General features: G+C 37.7%; 1 protein-coding gene across 5 annotated transcripts in view; it reads left to right on the plus strand.

Moving 5' to 3' along the window:
* DGKI (diacylglycerol kinase iota) overlaps positions 1-18,478 on the plus strand; it is a 206,078-nt gene that overhangs the window by 120,968 nt on the left and 66,632 nt on the right. For all 5 annotated transcript variants that reach the window (XM_062616484.1, XM_062616481.1, XM_062616478.1 and 2 more), the window contains 2 exons: positions 2,020-2,219; positions 14,608-14,708. In XM_062616484.1, coding sequence (XP_062472468.1) covers positions 2,020-2,219; positions 14,608-14,708 — 301 coding nt within the window. The remainder of the gene's footprint in view (positions 1-2,019; positions 2,220-14,607; positions 14,709-18,478) is intronic.

Raw genomic sequence — 18,478 nt, forward strand, 5'->3', positions numbered from 1 at the left:
ATTGTGGCAATGTTCTATGATCACATAATTACTGCTGTTTATTTTTATTTTTTGTATATTTCAATCTATGGCTTAAAAGGTTGGGGTTTTTGGTTTTTCTTTTGTTTTTCTTTTTTTTTTGATATTTCTGACAAAAATGTTTTCTCTCCTTTTTGTTCTGATAAAGAAAATTCAACTAACAATTTTGTCAGTGCATTTTCTGTCAATGCTGCCCTTAAAGTGGATTTAAAGCTGAGTTACCATAAAGCAATCTCACTGTAAATACCCTAGTGTCCTTCTATCACAGTGGTCAAACACAGTGACAATCTCTTCAGAGGGTGATTAAAGACAGGGAGTTGATATTTATACTTGTCCTATCATTAATCTATTAAAGGCCCTGCAGATTGAACTTAGTGTAGTCAGCAGAAGGCACATAATTGGGCCTCCTGGCAGGTTGTATAGATCATGTTTAAATTCATGCTTCTAGGTCTTTGTTGACACTATGTCTTGTGTGGACTAAGTTAAAATCAACATGGATAAGCCTGTATTCACTAAACTCACACACTGATTTGTTGTGTGACCTGACCTCAGAGCATATCACTTTCAGTTAATACCCATGACAATGTTTTTTTTTTTCCTCAAAGCAAAATTAAGACAAATCTAATCTTCAAAGTAAGCAAAAGTAAACGGTGGTCTTTATCAGCAATCTTGACCTTTCTTTTTCGTTGAATCTAATGGATTCAGGAAATATGCCACAAGTAAGAAAAAATTTTATCTTAGTAGATCTTGTGGAATGAACCTTTATTACTTCATTTGTGAAGATTCTAGTGTATGCTTTGAAAATGCTGGCAAATGTACTATTTATCATGTACCAACTGTCAGTTTTCAGTTGGAAGCCCTTTTAGGTTTGCCACTAATGTGACTCTAACTACTTGCAGTGGCTTGAGCGATCTCAAAAGCTAATAACAAATTTAATCAGGACTGATTTAAGTGGTAGGGCCCTTTGAGCTGCTGTTTCTCTCTAAAGGAAACCCAGCTCAGAATTGAGGGTCTACAAGTCTACATTGGCTGTGATGCTGAGGAACCATTGTAACCCTAGACTATTAATGTAATTCTAACTTGCTCTGTATGTCTTCCAGATGTGCTTGGTCATAAACAGAAAGGTCTGTGAGACCAAGGAAAAGAGGCACTTTATAAGAAGTATTTATTATGAATATTATTGATCATATTGTCAGTTGATCCATTATATTAAGCAGAGAGCAGGATTAAGGTCTTGTATTTAGGCTGTTCTCTGTTAATAAAGGATTTTTTTTTTCTGCATCTGGTTGGGAAATGAGAGTTAATACTCACATAATAGTCATACTAATTAAAAAAATACATTTCTGCTCAAACGTCTGCCTACAACTTGAAGGATCTGCTTATTGCTCTCCTTGTTTCATTTCTTCCAAATGAATTCTTGAACATTTATTTGTTTTAATGAAGTCCTTCTGCTTGCTCTTCTCAGCCTCTCTAGTCTCGAGGTTGAGTTGCTGTGTAAGCTTTCATGATAATGATTTTAAATTCATCTAATTCACATTAAGGACTCTGTTCTGTTCAGGAAGGGAAAACCATTTTTCTGTCTTGCAGATGTACTTGATTAGGGTTCTTGTTTTAAGGAGCAAATAATTAGTAACATTACTGTTAGTGAAAAAACACACAAACTAACCAAAACAAATTGAAACCTTTAAGGATGAACACAGGTATTCATTTGTGCATGCACATGTGTGTGTGTATGTGATGAGATGTTCGGTGTGCATGATTAGACATGTTTGCTGCCCCCCACTTTTCTTTGTGAAATTTAAGTACTACTTTACAAATCTTAAGTGAAAATACATTCATTGTGCTTTGTTAGAATGCTTCATGCATGGAACACCATGTAATGGATGTTGTCAGTAGAACTGTGTTTTGGATTTATTAACTGCCTCAACTATTTGTTCTGAGGTATTTTTTCTTTTCTTTCCTGTTTGTTGAACTGTTTTCTTATTTTTTGTTCTTTTGCAGGCTGCTCTCCAGGTGGGTGGTCATGGAGAGAGGTTGCATCAGTGCCGCGAGGTGACACTTTTAACATACAAATCTATCCCCATGCAAGTGGATGGTGAACCATGTCGATTGGCTCCCTCACTCATTCGGATTTCCTTAAGGAACCAAGCCAACATGGTGCAAAAAAGCAAGAGGAGAACATCTATGCCTTTGCTGAATGAGTGAGTTGGATATGTGCATGTCCTAATGGCAGGAGGCCTGTTTGTGGCAGCATATTTGGTCATGGATTTTGCATGTACTGGACTTGCAGTGCATTAAAAAAAAAAATAGTCTCTCTGATCTCTGAACTCCCTTTCCACTGTATTGTAAATACCTGATTTTCTTTTATTCTTTTATCTTCTGGGTTACCCTCTGTCTTGCTTTTAGAAAGGTGTTGTACCTTTCAGTTATTTATTTGTAGAAGTTTGTGCAGGCTCAATAGTCTGCTTCTTAGCTTCTGACAGTCCTGCATATGTATGTTATTTGCCCTGGAAGTTCTTTTGATTAATTTTCTCAACTTTATTGATCTGCATTTTAAGCTCCATTGGAGACCCCGTAACAAATTGTCGAAATCTAGTTTGTCCCTTATGCAAAGATACTGAACTACAGACCTAAAGTGGTCAAGGATCCTCATTTCATTCAAACATCCATGCACTGTTTTACTTTTTCTGGGAAGGTAGGTGGAGGATTTTGCTCTTGCAGATATAATGGTGAGGCAAGGTTTATGATGAGATATAATGTCGTTCATTGGACTAACTTATGTACCTGGAAAAAAACAGAAAGGTCTCAGGCTCACTTCAGGTTGCCTGTGTCTTTCAACAGTATTGTTTAGTGGAAGGTATTGCTTCATTTCAAACTCTGACTCCAGCCCTTTAGAGCTTCTTGTCACCTACCGATTGTCAATCTGTTTGTGTAATCAAAGCCTCCCTGGTTGCTTTCAGTGTCTTCCTTTTCAATTTAGCACTCTGTGTTCTCTTACTGAGAGTAATGCTTTAAGTTTCGGTAAAGCCCGTATCTCTAATGTGCAATTCCTATTTTCCTGGAAAATACATAAGGTATATTCATCTCTCTTGAGCCACGAAAATAGCAGACACTTGCCTGTGGGCAGCAATGACCAATTTCATCCAACCACAATGACTTAATCATTTCCAAAAGCCAGAATTAAGCAGAGAGCAATCCTCAGCATCTTTTGCTACACTGAGGGAGACTAATGCAAATATAAAAAGAAAATTTCTAGTGTTTCAATCTGATTATTAGCATGGTTAGGCTTGGATTTTGAGGTTTGAATTTAAAACGTGGTAGGGAAATACAGATTCATAGTATATACCAGTTGTCAAAAGGATTTCTGTTTTAGCTTGATTTAAATGTGCTATGGTAGACTGCTGCTGTCAGAGTCCTTTGATTTAGCTGCAGACTTTCATTTTGGGAAAATACAAATGATCTGTTGGGAACTGTAGTCTCATCTTCATGTATTGGAAATGGTATGTGTGTATATTTGTATCTATGTCTACATATGTGTGGGTATACTTTGCTTTCAAGTGTTAAAGGAGAAGGAGAGAGAGGAGTTGAATCTCCTGGTGTGATGGAAAGTAAATCACATGTTAAAGGTTAAACTCTAGGAATCATTTGAGTATTGTAAGAAGTTCATTCAATATGATGCTGATTTGCTGCATTTCACAAGGGGGAACATTTTCGATTACATATGTTTATCTACATTTCTTAACTTGATATCTGGAATGCATCTCCCTGTTCCATTGAAATCTCCCAGAAAGCCTTATATTTGATTGAATATGATAGATTGCTCTGTTATGACTGTCGTTTGAACATTAGACGTGTGAGATTAGTAAGTGGGTCTGGAGCTATCCGTAATTGTTAGACAGCTGTTCTTGAGCTCCTTGCCAGTAAAGTGATTAAAAAATTATCTTTGTCACAGTAATACAGAGCTGCTATTATTGTAGGCATTGATATTTTTGCTAGATAAGGAGAGCAGTAGGATTGCTTTTTGGAGTTTCAGCTAGTAGAAAAAGACTTAATTTGAAGAAGTCTTACACTGTTTTTCTACCTTTTACCCCTGCTCTCCTTTGTTCTAGAGGTTTTGGGAGAGGGGTTTAGAGAGGATAGTGAGTTTATTGTTTGCCTTGTTGGATGCACTTGAGTTTCCATGGAATAATAGTATCTTAGAATTGAACAGCCCATATGTAATGTAGCCAAGTGAGAAGAATGGAGATTTCATGCTTCTCTCACTTGCAAGCAAGAGGGTTTAGAAACATGGTTCTCTTCCAGCTGTAAGAGTTGCCCATCTTCCTAGTTGCTGCTGTTCTTCAAAACCTGTAGATGCTCTGAGAGGACACTTTTTGTCATAGCTGGGTGAATTATTGGCAATTAATGTTTTATTCAGTTGTTTAATCTTTCACTGCTGAATTGCCTAGAAACAAATTTCTCATTATATTAATTGTCCCCAATTATTCATGGACTAGTTGTGGCAACTAGTGATGTCTCTTCTTAGTGTTCATCAAACGTTCTTTTTTTTTTTAATAATTCCTTTTGGAAAGTTGAGCTGTTTTGACGTGCCATACAGATTATATGATTACACTTGTGTAGGTGAAGATGACCTGTTTATGGATTGTGCTTTTCTGATAACTTTAAAATTTTGATTTGAAGTGTGAAGGTGTTGGTGAATACAGAGTTTCTAATTTGTTTCTAATGGAGGTTGTTGGAATGTAAAAGGCAGGCATGAATTCTTCCTCATCCAATGATGTGTTGTTCTGTGATTGAGATAAGTTACAATCCAATAAAGTTTCTTAAGCGAGAAACTTCTTAGGTGCAAGGAATATATAGGACAAGGTGATGATGCTCACACTTGGTTATGGATTAAAACAAGGAAGATAGTGGGGTTGTGCGGAAAAAAATGTGGGTGTCTTTTCTCATATGTCTTCTATTTGTACCAGAAAAAGAAATTTTTTGCTACATTCAGGTCAGCAGAAACTTTTTTTTTTTTCTGCAGAAGAGTGAATTATGTTCTTATTGTCCTTCCTTTAAAATACTTGCTGGCTAAGATGTCATTCCTGTTCTTCCCTATTGCTCAAGGTAACATGTGAAAGAGACAACATATAGCTGGTTTTCTGTGATCAAGCCAACAATGTGGTTCTTATGAGCTATAAACAAAATGTACATGGAATAAGAACAGTTGTGGCTCAGTTTTTTTCCAGGAGTCTTTTTCTGATTAGAAACTACAGTTTAATATGCTTCTCAGTAGGTTTCAGTTAATGATCACTTTCTGAACCACAAAAAACAGTATTCTGGTTTCACTGGCTTTTAGTTTTGGTTGAGAAAGAATGTTCCATATAATGTAACGGAAAGAAGAAGGAAGAGCTTATAAATAAAACATTTTCCATATACTTGAGAGGAGCAAAGAGACCATTTGAGTATAAACACTAAAGGAGTCTTGGGAGTCACTATATGTAAAATACATGTTTCCCTAAGGTACATGGAAGAAGAATGGAGACAGCAATTTGCCATTGCGGATACAAAATCTTCAGTAAGGGTATTTTATTTTTCTTAAACATTAACTAAAGTTGGCTAGCCTTTGGAGACAATTCCATCTGGTCAGATATTGGCTTTGATGTTTGTTTTCATTTCTGGACCTGCTTCCAAAGTATGTTGCCTCAAAATTTTTCAATGCCTGTGAAAAAAATCCTGGGGCTCCTTGTCTTCCTTGTATAGCAGTGTGCGTAGTTTCTCATTGGTCCTCATCACTTGTGTCTAGAAAGCTCTTATGTGTCATGTAGCAGTGATTTTCTCCATTTGCATGTCTTCCGTTGCTCCTGGCTTCCTAGTGTGAACTTGGAGTTCTGCATGTGTCTTCATTCAACTTTTATGTGACACATTCCTTTTGTTTCTGTTTAAATGTTGTATGTCTTCTCTTTCTTTCTTCTCTTCTACTCTTTCTCTCTCCCCCACCTCTCTTTTTCCTTGTCTGTCCACACTGTGTGCTGCCTTTCTACTGGCCACTCATTTCCTGCTGCCTATAGTATTCATAAAGTGCAGTCCGTTGACCTGAGAAGAGTCTCAGCTCCCCCTGATTCCTTCACTGTGTGAGTACCTGGCTTTTTCTTACTTTCAAAGTTCATAGGTTGGGCTTTTCTTTTCCTGTTACCTTGTTTGTGATTCAACCATTTCCAGTGACAAATGGGAAGCAGAACTTTAGGTGATAGCACGGTAGGCACATGACAGTGGCCTTACTAGGAAAGGCATAATTCTACAGTACCCAAGTAAGATGAGGAGCAGGGCATGTCTGGTGATGGTGACCAAGTTCAGCCAAGAGTCCAGGTTGCCAGACAAATCCATAGCCACAGGCAGGTCTGAAGTTAAGTGCCAGGCACCAGTAACAGTTGTGATGAGAGCTTTCTGTCCTTCAGTTTTAGTTAAAAACATACTGTGAACAAACTCAGCCACAAGTCATATCTCCAGATGGAGCTGATCCCCAGAGATGAGATGGAGTCCTCCATCTCAGAGGAGTGGTGTGACACTGGCTGCAGCTGCATTGAAGATGGACCCTCCCCTCTCCACCTTGGCAAGGTCTTGACGGTCAGCACCTTCACTGTACTAACTTGCTAGGTAGCAGCTAAATTACTCAAGAACGTAGTGCCTTTTTTAAAACCCAAACAAAAACCCCAGCTTGAGATAATATGTCAACTAAGGCAGTGTAATTGTCTTTAAAAACGCTGGGTTTACTATTCAGTCAAAACCCACATTTTGGTTTGTGTTGGCATCCCTTTTGTCTTCTTGCTTTGCCACTCTTATGACGGACATCTTTTCAAATGGGTTAGGATTATCAAAGAATGAATTTGAAATACATGTTGGAAAATATCAAATTTCAGAACTATAAATTCAGGTATTCTGAGCAGATACTTAATTCCAAGAATGATTCCTACTCTATCATAAAAGAAAGTCAGTGGTAAATGTAAAAAGAAAACCCACCAAAACTTACGTATTCTAAAGACTGAACACATGCAATAGATGGCTCACAAATGTTCAACAAACATGAAGTTATTTGTGAAAACTGGTTAAAGAGCATATTTCAACTTTGCACAAAAGGATCTGATGGTCTGGTGGACACCCAAGTGACCATGAGTCAGCAAAAATCCATGCGCGCTTGTGACAAAGTATGATAATACAGTATCCTAGGCTGCATTAGGAGTGTTGTCAGTAGATCAAGAGAGGTGATCCTTACCCTCTAAAAAGCACTGGTGAGGCTACACCTGGAGTACTGGGTCCAGTTCTGGGCTCCTCAGTACAAGAGAGACATGAATCTACTGGAGAGAGTCCAGTAAAGGGTGGTGAATGTGACTGAAGTGCATTCCTCCTATGAGGGTAGACTGAGAGATTTGGAAATGTTTAGCTTGGAGAAAGCTCAGGTCAGTCAAACACTTCATCAGTGTCCCAAGCAAGCTCATAAAGAAGACAGGACCAGGTTCTTTTCACCAATACCATGCCACAGGAAAAGAGGCAATGGGCACAAATAAAGCACAGATTCTCTGTGAACATCAGGAGAAATGGTTTTACTGTACAAGTGACCGAGCACTGGCACAGGTTGTACAGACAGGTTGTGGAATCTCTATCATTAGAGATACTTAACAGTTGCCTGGATATGGTCCTGGGAAGCCTGCTGTAAGCGTTCCTTCCTTGAGCAGGGGGGTGTACCGGATGACCTCCTGAGGTCTGTTCCAACCTCAACTATTCTACAATTGTGTGAAATTTCAGAAAGCTGCAAGTTCCTCATTGTTGTTTTACAAACAAGGAAAGATTTACAGCTCATTTTGCCTTATCCTGGGGTCTTATTTGCTGTACTCTGCTGAGCAGCAGGAAGTAATAAAAATGACTTCTCTCAGTGATCCAGTAGCTAAGCAAGCCTCTAGAAAAAAGATAAGCCTTGTTGCTTGCACACAACATTAAGCTGTGCATCTGGGAGAATGGGTATTGTTCCCAAGTTGAGGGATATCCCTTGGAAAATGACCTTCAAGTTTTGATATAGTTCATTTGAATGTCCCATTTGATATCAGCTGTCAGGATAAGGCAGAGAGAGAGGGAGACTTGTGAGCCCCAAACTAATTTGTAAGTCAAAGATGTTCTGTATCTTAAAATCTGTAAAAATAGATTAAACATGCTGCTGCACTGCGTTTGCCAATTAATGAGTCTGGCAAATTAAAATAAGAACCCATGAGGTATTAGGGAAATTTGATTTAGATTATGATGGCTTTGAGATTGAAATGTTCTTTTTTTTTTTTGAACAACATTGAAAAGAGCCCATGTTCCAGTTAGTACTGAACAGCCGGGCAGATTCTGCTGAGACCTGGTGATGGATACAGCCTATCTCAGATACATTTCAGGTTTTCTGCAGCAGGATATGCATGGGAATTTGGGGCAGCCAAAGGTATTAGGCACATATGGTCTTTGTTGCAGAGACGGTTGAACTATAGTGCAATCCATTTCAAATGTTTACACAAGATGCATAACTAAATACAAGTGTGGTATTTTTAATTGAGGCTCTTTTAAAAGGAAGGTAAAGACTTGCATTTTCCATCTGGATGCTCAGAGATGAGAAGTATGCACGAGGGTGCACATGTGAGAGTACTTTTGCATAGCGTATAGTTGATGCAAAGGAGTTCTGAGAAAAATTACCATTTGAAAAACAAAACATAATTAACTTGCACAGCTCCTGTCATCCTTTTACAAGTGGAATAAGCACTGTAGATATGATGTGATTATTATTTTTTTAAGTTTTAATTGCAAAATATGAATAAATTATGTTTATTAGTAAATAGTACTCTCTTGTAGAGCTTACAGGGTAATGATTGCAGCAGAGTATGCATATAAAATCTGTGTGACTATCAAAACCATAATAACAAATAAACTTCTGCTTTTAGAGATCCAAATGCCAAACAGAATCAACTGAATCTGGGTATTGTCTAGAGGTGGAGAGTCTAATACAGAATGTAGGAGGCAAGGCATAAGGGGGAAAGTGTTAGAGAGTGAGCTATTCTTCAAATATGTAGTTAAGGATGAAAATGTTTATGTATATCTTCTTCCTTTTCACCATTGCATGAATTACAGGGAACTGAGTCTCATCTTTTCTGTCAGTTTTTCTGGTTTAACATGTGGGCTTGTGTTTAAGTGGGATCATGATTATTGGAGAATCTACTGTGTGAAAGAACTACAGCTAGCATGGAGAAGGAGAAAGATAGCAAAGACCAGGATTCTACCTGGCACTTCAGCACATTTTATGTTTATGTGTGCGTCTAGCTTTTGGACAGCAAAACGCCCAAACACTTGCGGTGGGAAAGTACAAAAAGGTTCATTACAGTTGGGTTAGCCTGGTTTATCTAGGATAACAGTTATCAAATGGAAGAAAAAAGAACATGTGGTTGAGCTTTTATTTTTAGGGGTAATTTGTAAGTAAAAAGCTTACCAAGAGCTTTGCCTTAAAACAGCAGTGGACTTTTGTGGAGCACTGAAATTTGTCCATGAAGTGGCTGGATGATTCTGCTTTGTTGTGGCAGTTCTTACATTTTAAGTGGGTATATGTTGTCAAAGCCATACTAATTTTTAATGTATCATTTCCAAGCTCTGCCAATGCAATCTCAAAAGTGAGGTAAATTTCTTTTGTCCTCTGGCTGCTGCTTTTCATTTTACAATTGTTCTAAACACTGGTACATTTAATTAACTTTGGATGTTTTCTTCTTCTGTAGGAGATAGGTGATTCATTAATCTGTCATTTCAAGTGTGCCTCAGAGGAATGTGATTTTTTTCTAAAGTTTACCTTTTGCGAGGGAGGGGCAATATAAGATTTCCTTTTCTGCTTACTGAACCATATTAAAATCTATATGCCTGAAAGCTGGCGCAGGCTGTATGCTAGAAGATCCGTCAGAAATTTGTTGCTGGATTTTGTAGAGTTGTTGGACTGTTTATTACTATTCTTTTCTTTCTCTATGCAAACACAAAGCATAAGAAATGGTTTCATAAATTATTCATATAGGGATTAGGGCTTGTATAATTTAAAAGTCTATCTTCCCAGTTGAATCAATGAATCAATCTGGTGGCAGGGCAGAAATGTTATCAGGTTGCTGTGCAGAAGTGTCAAGCCTTAGGCAGGACTCAGGCTTGGTCTGCCTGCTTTTTTTTTCCTGGATGACTGGAGGCAGGAGGTGTAATTTGGAGCTTTGCTCCAAATGAGTAGGCTGGATTCTAGATTGCTTGTTCCTGCATGATTAATAGGGGTGAGAGGAGGAAGTCACAGCTTCATCAAAAGCTGAGTACGTTTTCTTAGTGAGTGAAGGCAGATCATCATCTGCTGGGGGTTTCAGAATAGGTAAGTGTAGCTTTGCTTCTAGGGGTTTGAACCACAAGTGGTAGAATGAAAGTGATTAAAAAAAAAAAAAAAGTGAGCCCTCCTCATTTTTTCTTGTCAAAGCTCTGTGTTTTTAGGTTTGGATGTTTTGGTTGTTTGTGTTTTTTTTGGGGGTGGTGGTGGTGATAGTAACATTTCTAGAATCCCTAAAATGCTGTAGTTCAGGCATAGGAGGGAAACAAACTCATATCTCTTCTTTGGTAAGCACTTTCTAGCAGGGTGGTGGGTGTTGTTAAAAGGTCTTCACCTTCTAAGACCTACTTTCACTTTCTAAGACCTATCCCAGTAAAGTGTGGCTCTGATTCTGATGTGTAATCTGGTGTACCATGGAATGGATATCTTGTCACAGGAAAACCCATCAAAATTAAATTATGATTTATGTTAATGAATGCCTGCAAGTTTTAAGAATTTCCAGAAAGCATGCATTTTACTTTACAATAGGAATAATTCAGGATCTAGGTGGTAATATGTATTCTCGTGGAAAAGTCAAATGTTGTTTTACTGATAGGAAATAGTGCAATTTCTTTGTGCTGTTCAGCCATTTTGCAACTAAAAAGGGCAAGAAAATAATTCTCTATTACTGAAATAATATTTTTTTTAATGTGTGGAATAATTTGGAGGGGACCTCATGACATCTCTGTAAAATCTTTCATAGTTTATTCCAACTAAATAATGTGCATAGCTTCTTTAAAGGCTCATTTGGGTTCTTATTTCATAATGCCTTGAATGTGCACTGCTGGTCTATGCCAATCAAAAGTTCATCAGATAAAATTCAATGTGGTAAACTACCCTGTCTGTGCTGCTGATTTGAGAAGATTGATATTTAGGTTTGTGTTTAAATGAAACCATTATACCTAATCAACATGAATGAACAGAACGTTTCAACTGACCCCAATCTGTATTTATGGTCCCATGGGGTATATGACCTTTAGGATGTAATTCTGTGGATTGGTGAGTTTGAGGAATGAGGTTCTTAATTAGATTCTTTAGGAGGTAATGGAATTAATTCACTTATACTTTAAATGACTTTTCATTGACTATGTAATACGCTGTTTTGAAGAATAATAGGTGTAAAAAAAGTTAAATATTTTAGATTGAATTGCATTTCAGCAATCTCCCCAAATTTATAAATAAATTATCTGCTGCTGTATCTGGAAAGCTTTTCTTCCTCTCATTGTGATTGAACAAGTTGTTTTATACACTGTTTAAAAATATGCATTTCTATTAATGCGGTACTAATATTTGCTTTCAGTGACATTCATCTCACTATTATTAGCTTTTACATGGACACGCTTATGCACTTAATCTTTGTGGTTTCTAAATATGCTGAGTTTGAACAAGATAAATTTTGTGATTTGTATAATAATATGGATTATTATACAGTATCTGTGAAAACTACAGAAGTATTGATAGTGGAAGCATTTTGCTCAGCTGCACTGGATAGATCTCTGTATGGTACTCACAAATTCTGTGAGTGAACAAGTTCATTAGCTGGATGGTGAGGACAACATCCCTTGGTGTTAATTGCCAGTCTGATATCACAAGGAATCAATACTCATACAGTGAATTGTAGAGCCAAAGCTGTATTGAATAAGTAATAGAATTTAGTGAGGCATAATATAATGTCAACCAACAACTGTATTCTGACAGAGCAAAGAGTATTTGCAAATAAATGAGGAACAAACCTGTCTCCTCATTTACAAGCAAGTAGTTTACAAGCAGTCCCTTCCTGACACCTACCAACGATCCCCAGGTTGTGAACTGGAAGCTACCAACAATGCCGAGGTTGTGAACTAGAAGCTAACAACAATCTGGAATCTGTGAACTGTTAACAATCTGTGAACAGGAAGCTATGAACAATCTCCAGGTTGTGTAGCTGGAAGACTGAGCTACCTTCATCTAATGTGCAGTGGCAGAACATTATGGGAAAAGCAACATAGCTTCTTCCTGTCTTGTACCAGTGCATAAAAGACTCCACTTTTCAGGACTGTCAGTCTGTTTTCAGGAGCCGTACTATATGCAGTGAATTTCTTTTCTCCCTTCAGACAAAGACTACATAGTTAAATTCCTGGGTTTTCTGACTTAAACATTTTCTTGTTATTTCTTGGCTAAAAATAAAGTCTCTTGTGATTTGCATTTTTGAAACTTGCATTTTATAGAATTTGGAAGGGAACATAGTTCCCCAGACTATGTTCATTTCTTCAGCCAGTGATGTGACATTCAATCTTGTTTTAAAAAGAAGAGAAATAAAGTGTCAGACTCAGTGCAATTATGTTCTTGTTCTATCTATCCACCTTTCCCCTCCATTTGCAGGCACTTACCTTCTCCGAGTGGCTGAGCCAGCAATAGAGCCTGCAGATGGGGAGTGCCTTTTCATAGGATGACATCATGGCACCTGGGTTAAAACTGCCTCCTGAAGCTGTTCTGGAAGCTACCACCCCAGGTGTCTGTCATCAGACTGTAAAAGCTTGTCTTAAATATGGACAGTTTTCTGATATCTTGGGGCATTTGAACACAATAGTCCCTGGCAGGATAGGGAAAACATTTAGTAGCCTATACGGTTCATATGGTTCTGAGTGTGTCAATCTTGCCCTCACTGTTAAGTATTCATTTTTCATTATTTATGATTTCTTCTAGGCTATTCTTTGTGTATCTTAGGTTCCTTTTCATCACTAATATAAAAACTCCTGTTCAGAATGGGAATTTCTTCAGTGTAGTTCCTTCCAGTGGGCTGTCTTGCACTCCAGGTTTGGAGGCACACTCAATTCCTTATCCTTATCACTTTTTAGGCAAAGACCAGTTGTGCCAATAAAGCTTTTTCTAACTGGGACTTGATTTTCAATCTTTATTTTCATCTGTTCAGATGAGACAGAGCTGTTTATACCAACAGAGAGAAAGCATGCAATAAGGTAACACTGAAATAATTGCTAATTGCAATCCCAGAGGCTCTACCAAGAGATGGCTGCAAACCATGTGTTTTGTCAGGTCTGCAGTATTTTCTAGCAAAAAAAAATTGCTCACTTGTTGAAAAAGAAAAAAAAAGTTTTCATTTGTGAGATGTGGCCTGTCTTGCATTAACAGTGCAAGTGCTGTAGGTCAAATATTTTAAAATTGAGACAAAGAAGTGAATATGCATATTTATGACAGTGCACATTCTAACTTTTAAAGGCAGTGTGTGTATTAGGCAATAATACCACCGGCAGAATTCTGTTACTAACTAGATTAAAACAGAGAAAATGGACAACCTTTTCTGGAAGCATAGAATTTTAACTGACCCAGGGGCCATTTCTTATGGGACAGACATTTATCATGTGCATTATAATACGCAGGTTATCCGTCTTTCTTTAAAAGTCAAACATTCAAATGTGGCTAAGTTAATTTACATAGTATTCAACTAAACTTAAGAAATGAAATAATAGGTTAGTTACAAGGTGGAAGCCATAATGAAATCAAAACAAAGCTTTTCAGGGCAATTTTCTATCAGTATATTGATGCTTAAATTTATAGATAGGGACCTATTGAGTGCTTCAAAATTATATAGACAGTTGAAGTATCTAGATCTGGCTGAATTATGTAGAAATGAGGTTCCTGTACTGTTACTTGCTTTTGAAAGTCCTCCTGGGTTCTACGTGTTGGACTCACTACTCTGGAATTCCAGTTCTTTGCCACATTTCTGTTGCCTGTTTCCCAGAACAGAGATGCTGAATAACGATCCTCCAGGAATGAGGGTGGATGTTCTCATGGGCAGAAGAATGGTTGTCCTGAGAGGGTTCCCAAGAAAGCATCTGTGTCTTGAACCACAGCTTGGCACATCTACTGGCTGTGGTAGGGGCCAAGGGATGCACAAAAAGGCAAACTGCAGAGGGGAGGGGTAGGTATATGGAGATTAGAGAAATCAGGAAAACCTTTGCGATTCCAGACCACACATACAGCAAATGCTATCTTATCACTTAAGGTGTAATGTCTATGTTGTTGTACAGTGGGCAGTCATAATCTCAAATGCAGCGATGGGCGTGATGAGGACTTGGCCCAACCTTGAAGAGGCTTGCTTTTTTCCTCTCTCATTATAATGTTCAGAAAACGTTAAAATCACTTCATAACCTGTTTTTGTTTTGCTCTTCAATGGAACACTTTGTTTAAGAAGCTTTCTTCTTCTCTTGCAGTCCTCATTCCATCCCAGATCGCCTGCGGATCAGAGTGAACAGGATCAATTTACAAGAATATGAGGGGCTACATTATGACAAGGAGAAACTCCGAGAAGCTTGTAAGTTTGAAGAAGCTTGGTTGTAGCTGCTTTTGGTAGAACATTCTGTATAAATCTTGCATTAACCAAAACCCCACCAAAACAAAATAAGTAACAAGAAAAAAAAAAATGAGCACAGGGTCAAGCATACATTTTGGAATGTTTGTTCATCTATTTGTGCGTATGTACACATGTATTCTCTCTTTATAAATAATCTCTGTATAAAGAGCATATATAGACAGTTCAACTGTTTTCTTAACTATGTGTTCTATAAATTGGTTTTATTCACTGTAAAATAAGTGGGTTTAACACCTGTGGATATTTTTTCATTCACATCTTTCTGTTGGTTCTTCTGCAAGTGTATAAAACTGTTCCAGATTGTTATGATTAGCATCAAATTTGAAACAATGTGTGGGACCATGATAAATTTCATATTAAGCGTGTGCTCTGACCTTGAATGTGATTCTTGCTCAGGTGCATTTATCTTGGGAAACAAATCTGGTTTCCTCAGTCTCTTATTCTTTAACAGCTTTCTGTTAAAGAGAATAATCGCTGTTTGTTTCCTCATGTAATGGTTTAATTGCCACGTACAGGGGTAAGCCAAAAGCAGACAGTGGTTGCTCTGGCAACACTGATGATGACAATCCACACTTAAAAATGGAGTTCCTTTCCTTGGTGACACACAGAGTCATTAATCAATGAGGGACACGGCTGCCAGTGATAACAATTTAATAGTCTTGTTCATGCATCTGGCTCATTATTCATATAAAATTACAAGCATAACAGTTTGCTGTGCAACAAAGCTTCAGCTCCCTCTGTAATACAGAGCACTCTGGTAATTACAGGATGACAATTCTTTTAACTGGTTTGCTTATCTTACTATTGAAAGACAGTTAAACTGTGTCAGTTTCACTCCTTTAGTCCCACCCCTGCTTATTCTTCCAGCTCACCTTCTGACAAAAGAACTGAAATGGCTTAGATTTTAGTATAGGTTCTAACAGCCTTTAATGAAGCTTCTGTTAGTGATTTTTGCTCATAGTTAAAACAATTAAAACCTTCATCACTGGACTGAGAAGAATGAGATTTATGGCTCACTGGAGAAGAATCTTCAAGTTTAAATTGAGAGCTTGACCTTGAGTAGATTTCAGGCTACACTGAACCCACATCTACCCAACTCTGTCAAAAACAACCTTGTTTATTTCATGGTTCTTCCTATGGTTTCCCATCTGAAGAGAGCTATCCTCATCTATCCTCACTATGGATGTAAAATTGGTGTATGTTTTTTTGTATTTCAAAACCATTTACATAGTCTGACACAAAATATACACCTTTTTACAACTGTTTACACTGCAGTTGTAAATGTGTATTTGTTGTCAGCTGCAAAAAAGCATAACAATGATGAGATAAAAAAATGCCAGAGAATGACCTAGTGCGTCTGAGATTTGGCTTTAGGTTTCTCAGACATTTTTTCATGTGCTGGGTGTGTGCTGAAGAAGTTTTCATTGAAAAAGTAGATGTTTGTCCACCTAGAGTTAAAATGATTGCTTTTGGGCGTTGGCCGGTCATTTGCAGTAAGTCTCTGACACAGCTAATTGGGTACATTTTAAACGACCTTCTGGTGGTAGGCCTATGGATTAGTACCTGGCTGGGTCTATCATATGCTTAATACTTATATGAAATAAATGTTCTATGTCCTAATCAGCAAATCATTCCATGGAGCATTGTCACTGAAAGTTACTTGATAAAGAGAGAAGGAGGGATGTGCTGAGGGAGGAGAAGCAACTCTCTTTTCTTTGTCAAAGAAAGATATTTTGGGGGGAGTGAAAATGAATAAATTTGCATGTCAGGTGAACAACTGAAGTTTTGTCAGTCTGAATTGAAAGTTTAAATGCAGATAATACTGGTGCACTAGCAAAATACAAGAGCACTTCTTCTGGCCTGTTCCTGTAAGTGTGGTTAACTTATTTCATCATGACTGTAGCTCTCAGGTCCATGTATGTCTCACTAGATGCTTGTTTACAGAGATTCAGTTTACATATTTGTACAGCCTTTGGCAGAACATGTACAACTGAATTCTCGAATACTATGTTTAATATTCATTCCCTGTCCACAGGATTAAAACCACTTCGATCTTCCTAAATAATGTGAAAACTAAACCAGAATCTCACAGCAATCCGAGCAGGAAAAATAAGCTAGTTAATAATGAGTTGTCCCTGACAGAAAAATTACAAAGGCGCTATTATCGTTTTTACATGTTTCATGTCTCCATAACAGAGTTTGGAAAGCTCTGACATCAGTGTAATAATCTGTATAATTTTAACCATCAGTAAATACATTTCACTCCCCTTGTTTCTTTGAAATACTGATTTGATTCTATCAACCACTTCACCTAAAATTGCACTTACTGACATATTACAACTCGTCATACAAACTGTTCCATCAAGATTAATCTTTGCTCTGCTGGAGGTAGACACCTCATTTTGAAAGCCTCCTGAGCTATTAAAGAATGTCATTTTGTCCCCTGAAGGGCACAACTATTCTAACCCATTCTCCTTCTGTTGCTTTCTACTTTCCTTGTCACTGCAGCTGGCACTTAACCAAGATGCCATTTCTGAATTGACCCTTTCTTCCCTCCCCCATGCTCCTTCTTTCTCCTTCATTCTTTCTTCTGTCAACATCTCAGTATTGGCTGTGGGATGACTGATGATGGTACAGTGGATGCTTATTGATCCTTTGGCAAGGAGGGGTGAATGCTTTCATGCACCCTTTTGAGAAAGAGATATATGTTAGCATTTTAGTTATGTTGTGATGTTCTTCTCTGCAAATGCAGTTGTCTTCTCTAACACCTCCCTATACATGCCTCAGGCACTTGTACCTGCTTCACCACTTCTACCCAGTAAGATAGTTGTACATTACATTACATAACCATAACCAAGACTATCATATTCAAAAAGTGAGTTGGGCTTCTCTTTCTAGATGGACAGCATGTAATTTCATCTCTCTTGCCTGCATATGTTCTGTGCACTCTCTCTGATTCCCTCTTACTTCATGAAAGTGTGATCCAAAGCAGCACCGTGGGGAAGCAATTGAGTTATTTTTAAAATAGCAAAATCTTTCTGTTTGACACTCTATTATCCCCTTTCAAAAGTTACTTAGAAATTCCTGACAATGGAAGCATGTGCAGAAACTAATCAAACTAAAAAAAACCCAAAACAATTGAACCAGCAAACCAACAACCATAAACAAGTTAGTGACCATGTAGCCTTCAACCCTTTGCAGTCCTTGCCAACACTATTGTACATTTGCACCATGAAGATGGAGTGGTGAAATAGCTCACCATCAGCACTAACAGCACAGCTGTTTTACTTAAAATAGAATATGTCATTTTTCACTGCTTTTAATTTCTTGTTTTATATGCCCTTGCTTGCAGAACAATCTTAGTTTGCTCAATATTACTAAGATTAAGGACAAATCATACCCAACTGCAGTGGGTATGACATACCCAACTGAGAAATAGCTCTCAGCTCTAACAGCTGCAGGTTTCCCACACTTTCTTTTACACAGATGCAGCTGTCCATTATCTCCTCTTGAATAAAATTGTACACTAGATTAAAATGCAATTTTTGAAGTAAACATTGTTTCACGTGTATAACAATTGAACTATCTGTAATCTAAAAATCCTTTTATCTGCAACCTCCTTGTTTTGTGGGTGGGTGAGTGGTGTAGCACGACATGATGTTAACCTTGAATTCTTGTCTCTCCCTGTGATTGTATCTAGTCAGATATCTATA

Source organism: Pezoporus occidentalis, unplaced genomic scaffold (assembly GCF_034315485.1).
Source record: "Pezoporus occidentalis ecotype Australia unplaced genomic scaffold, CSIRO_AGI_Poc_V1 ctg19, whole genome shotgun sequence".
NCBI classification, from domain to species: Eukaryota; Metazoa; Chordata; class Aves; order Psittaciformes; family Psittacidae; genus Pezoporus; species Pezoporus occidentalis.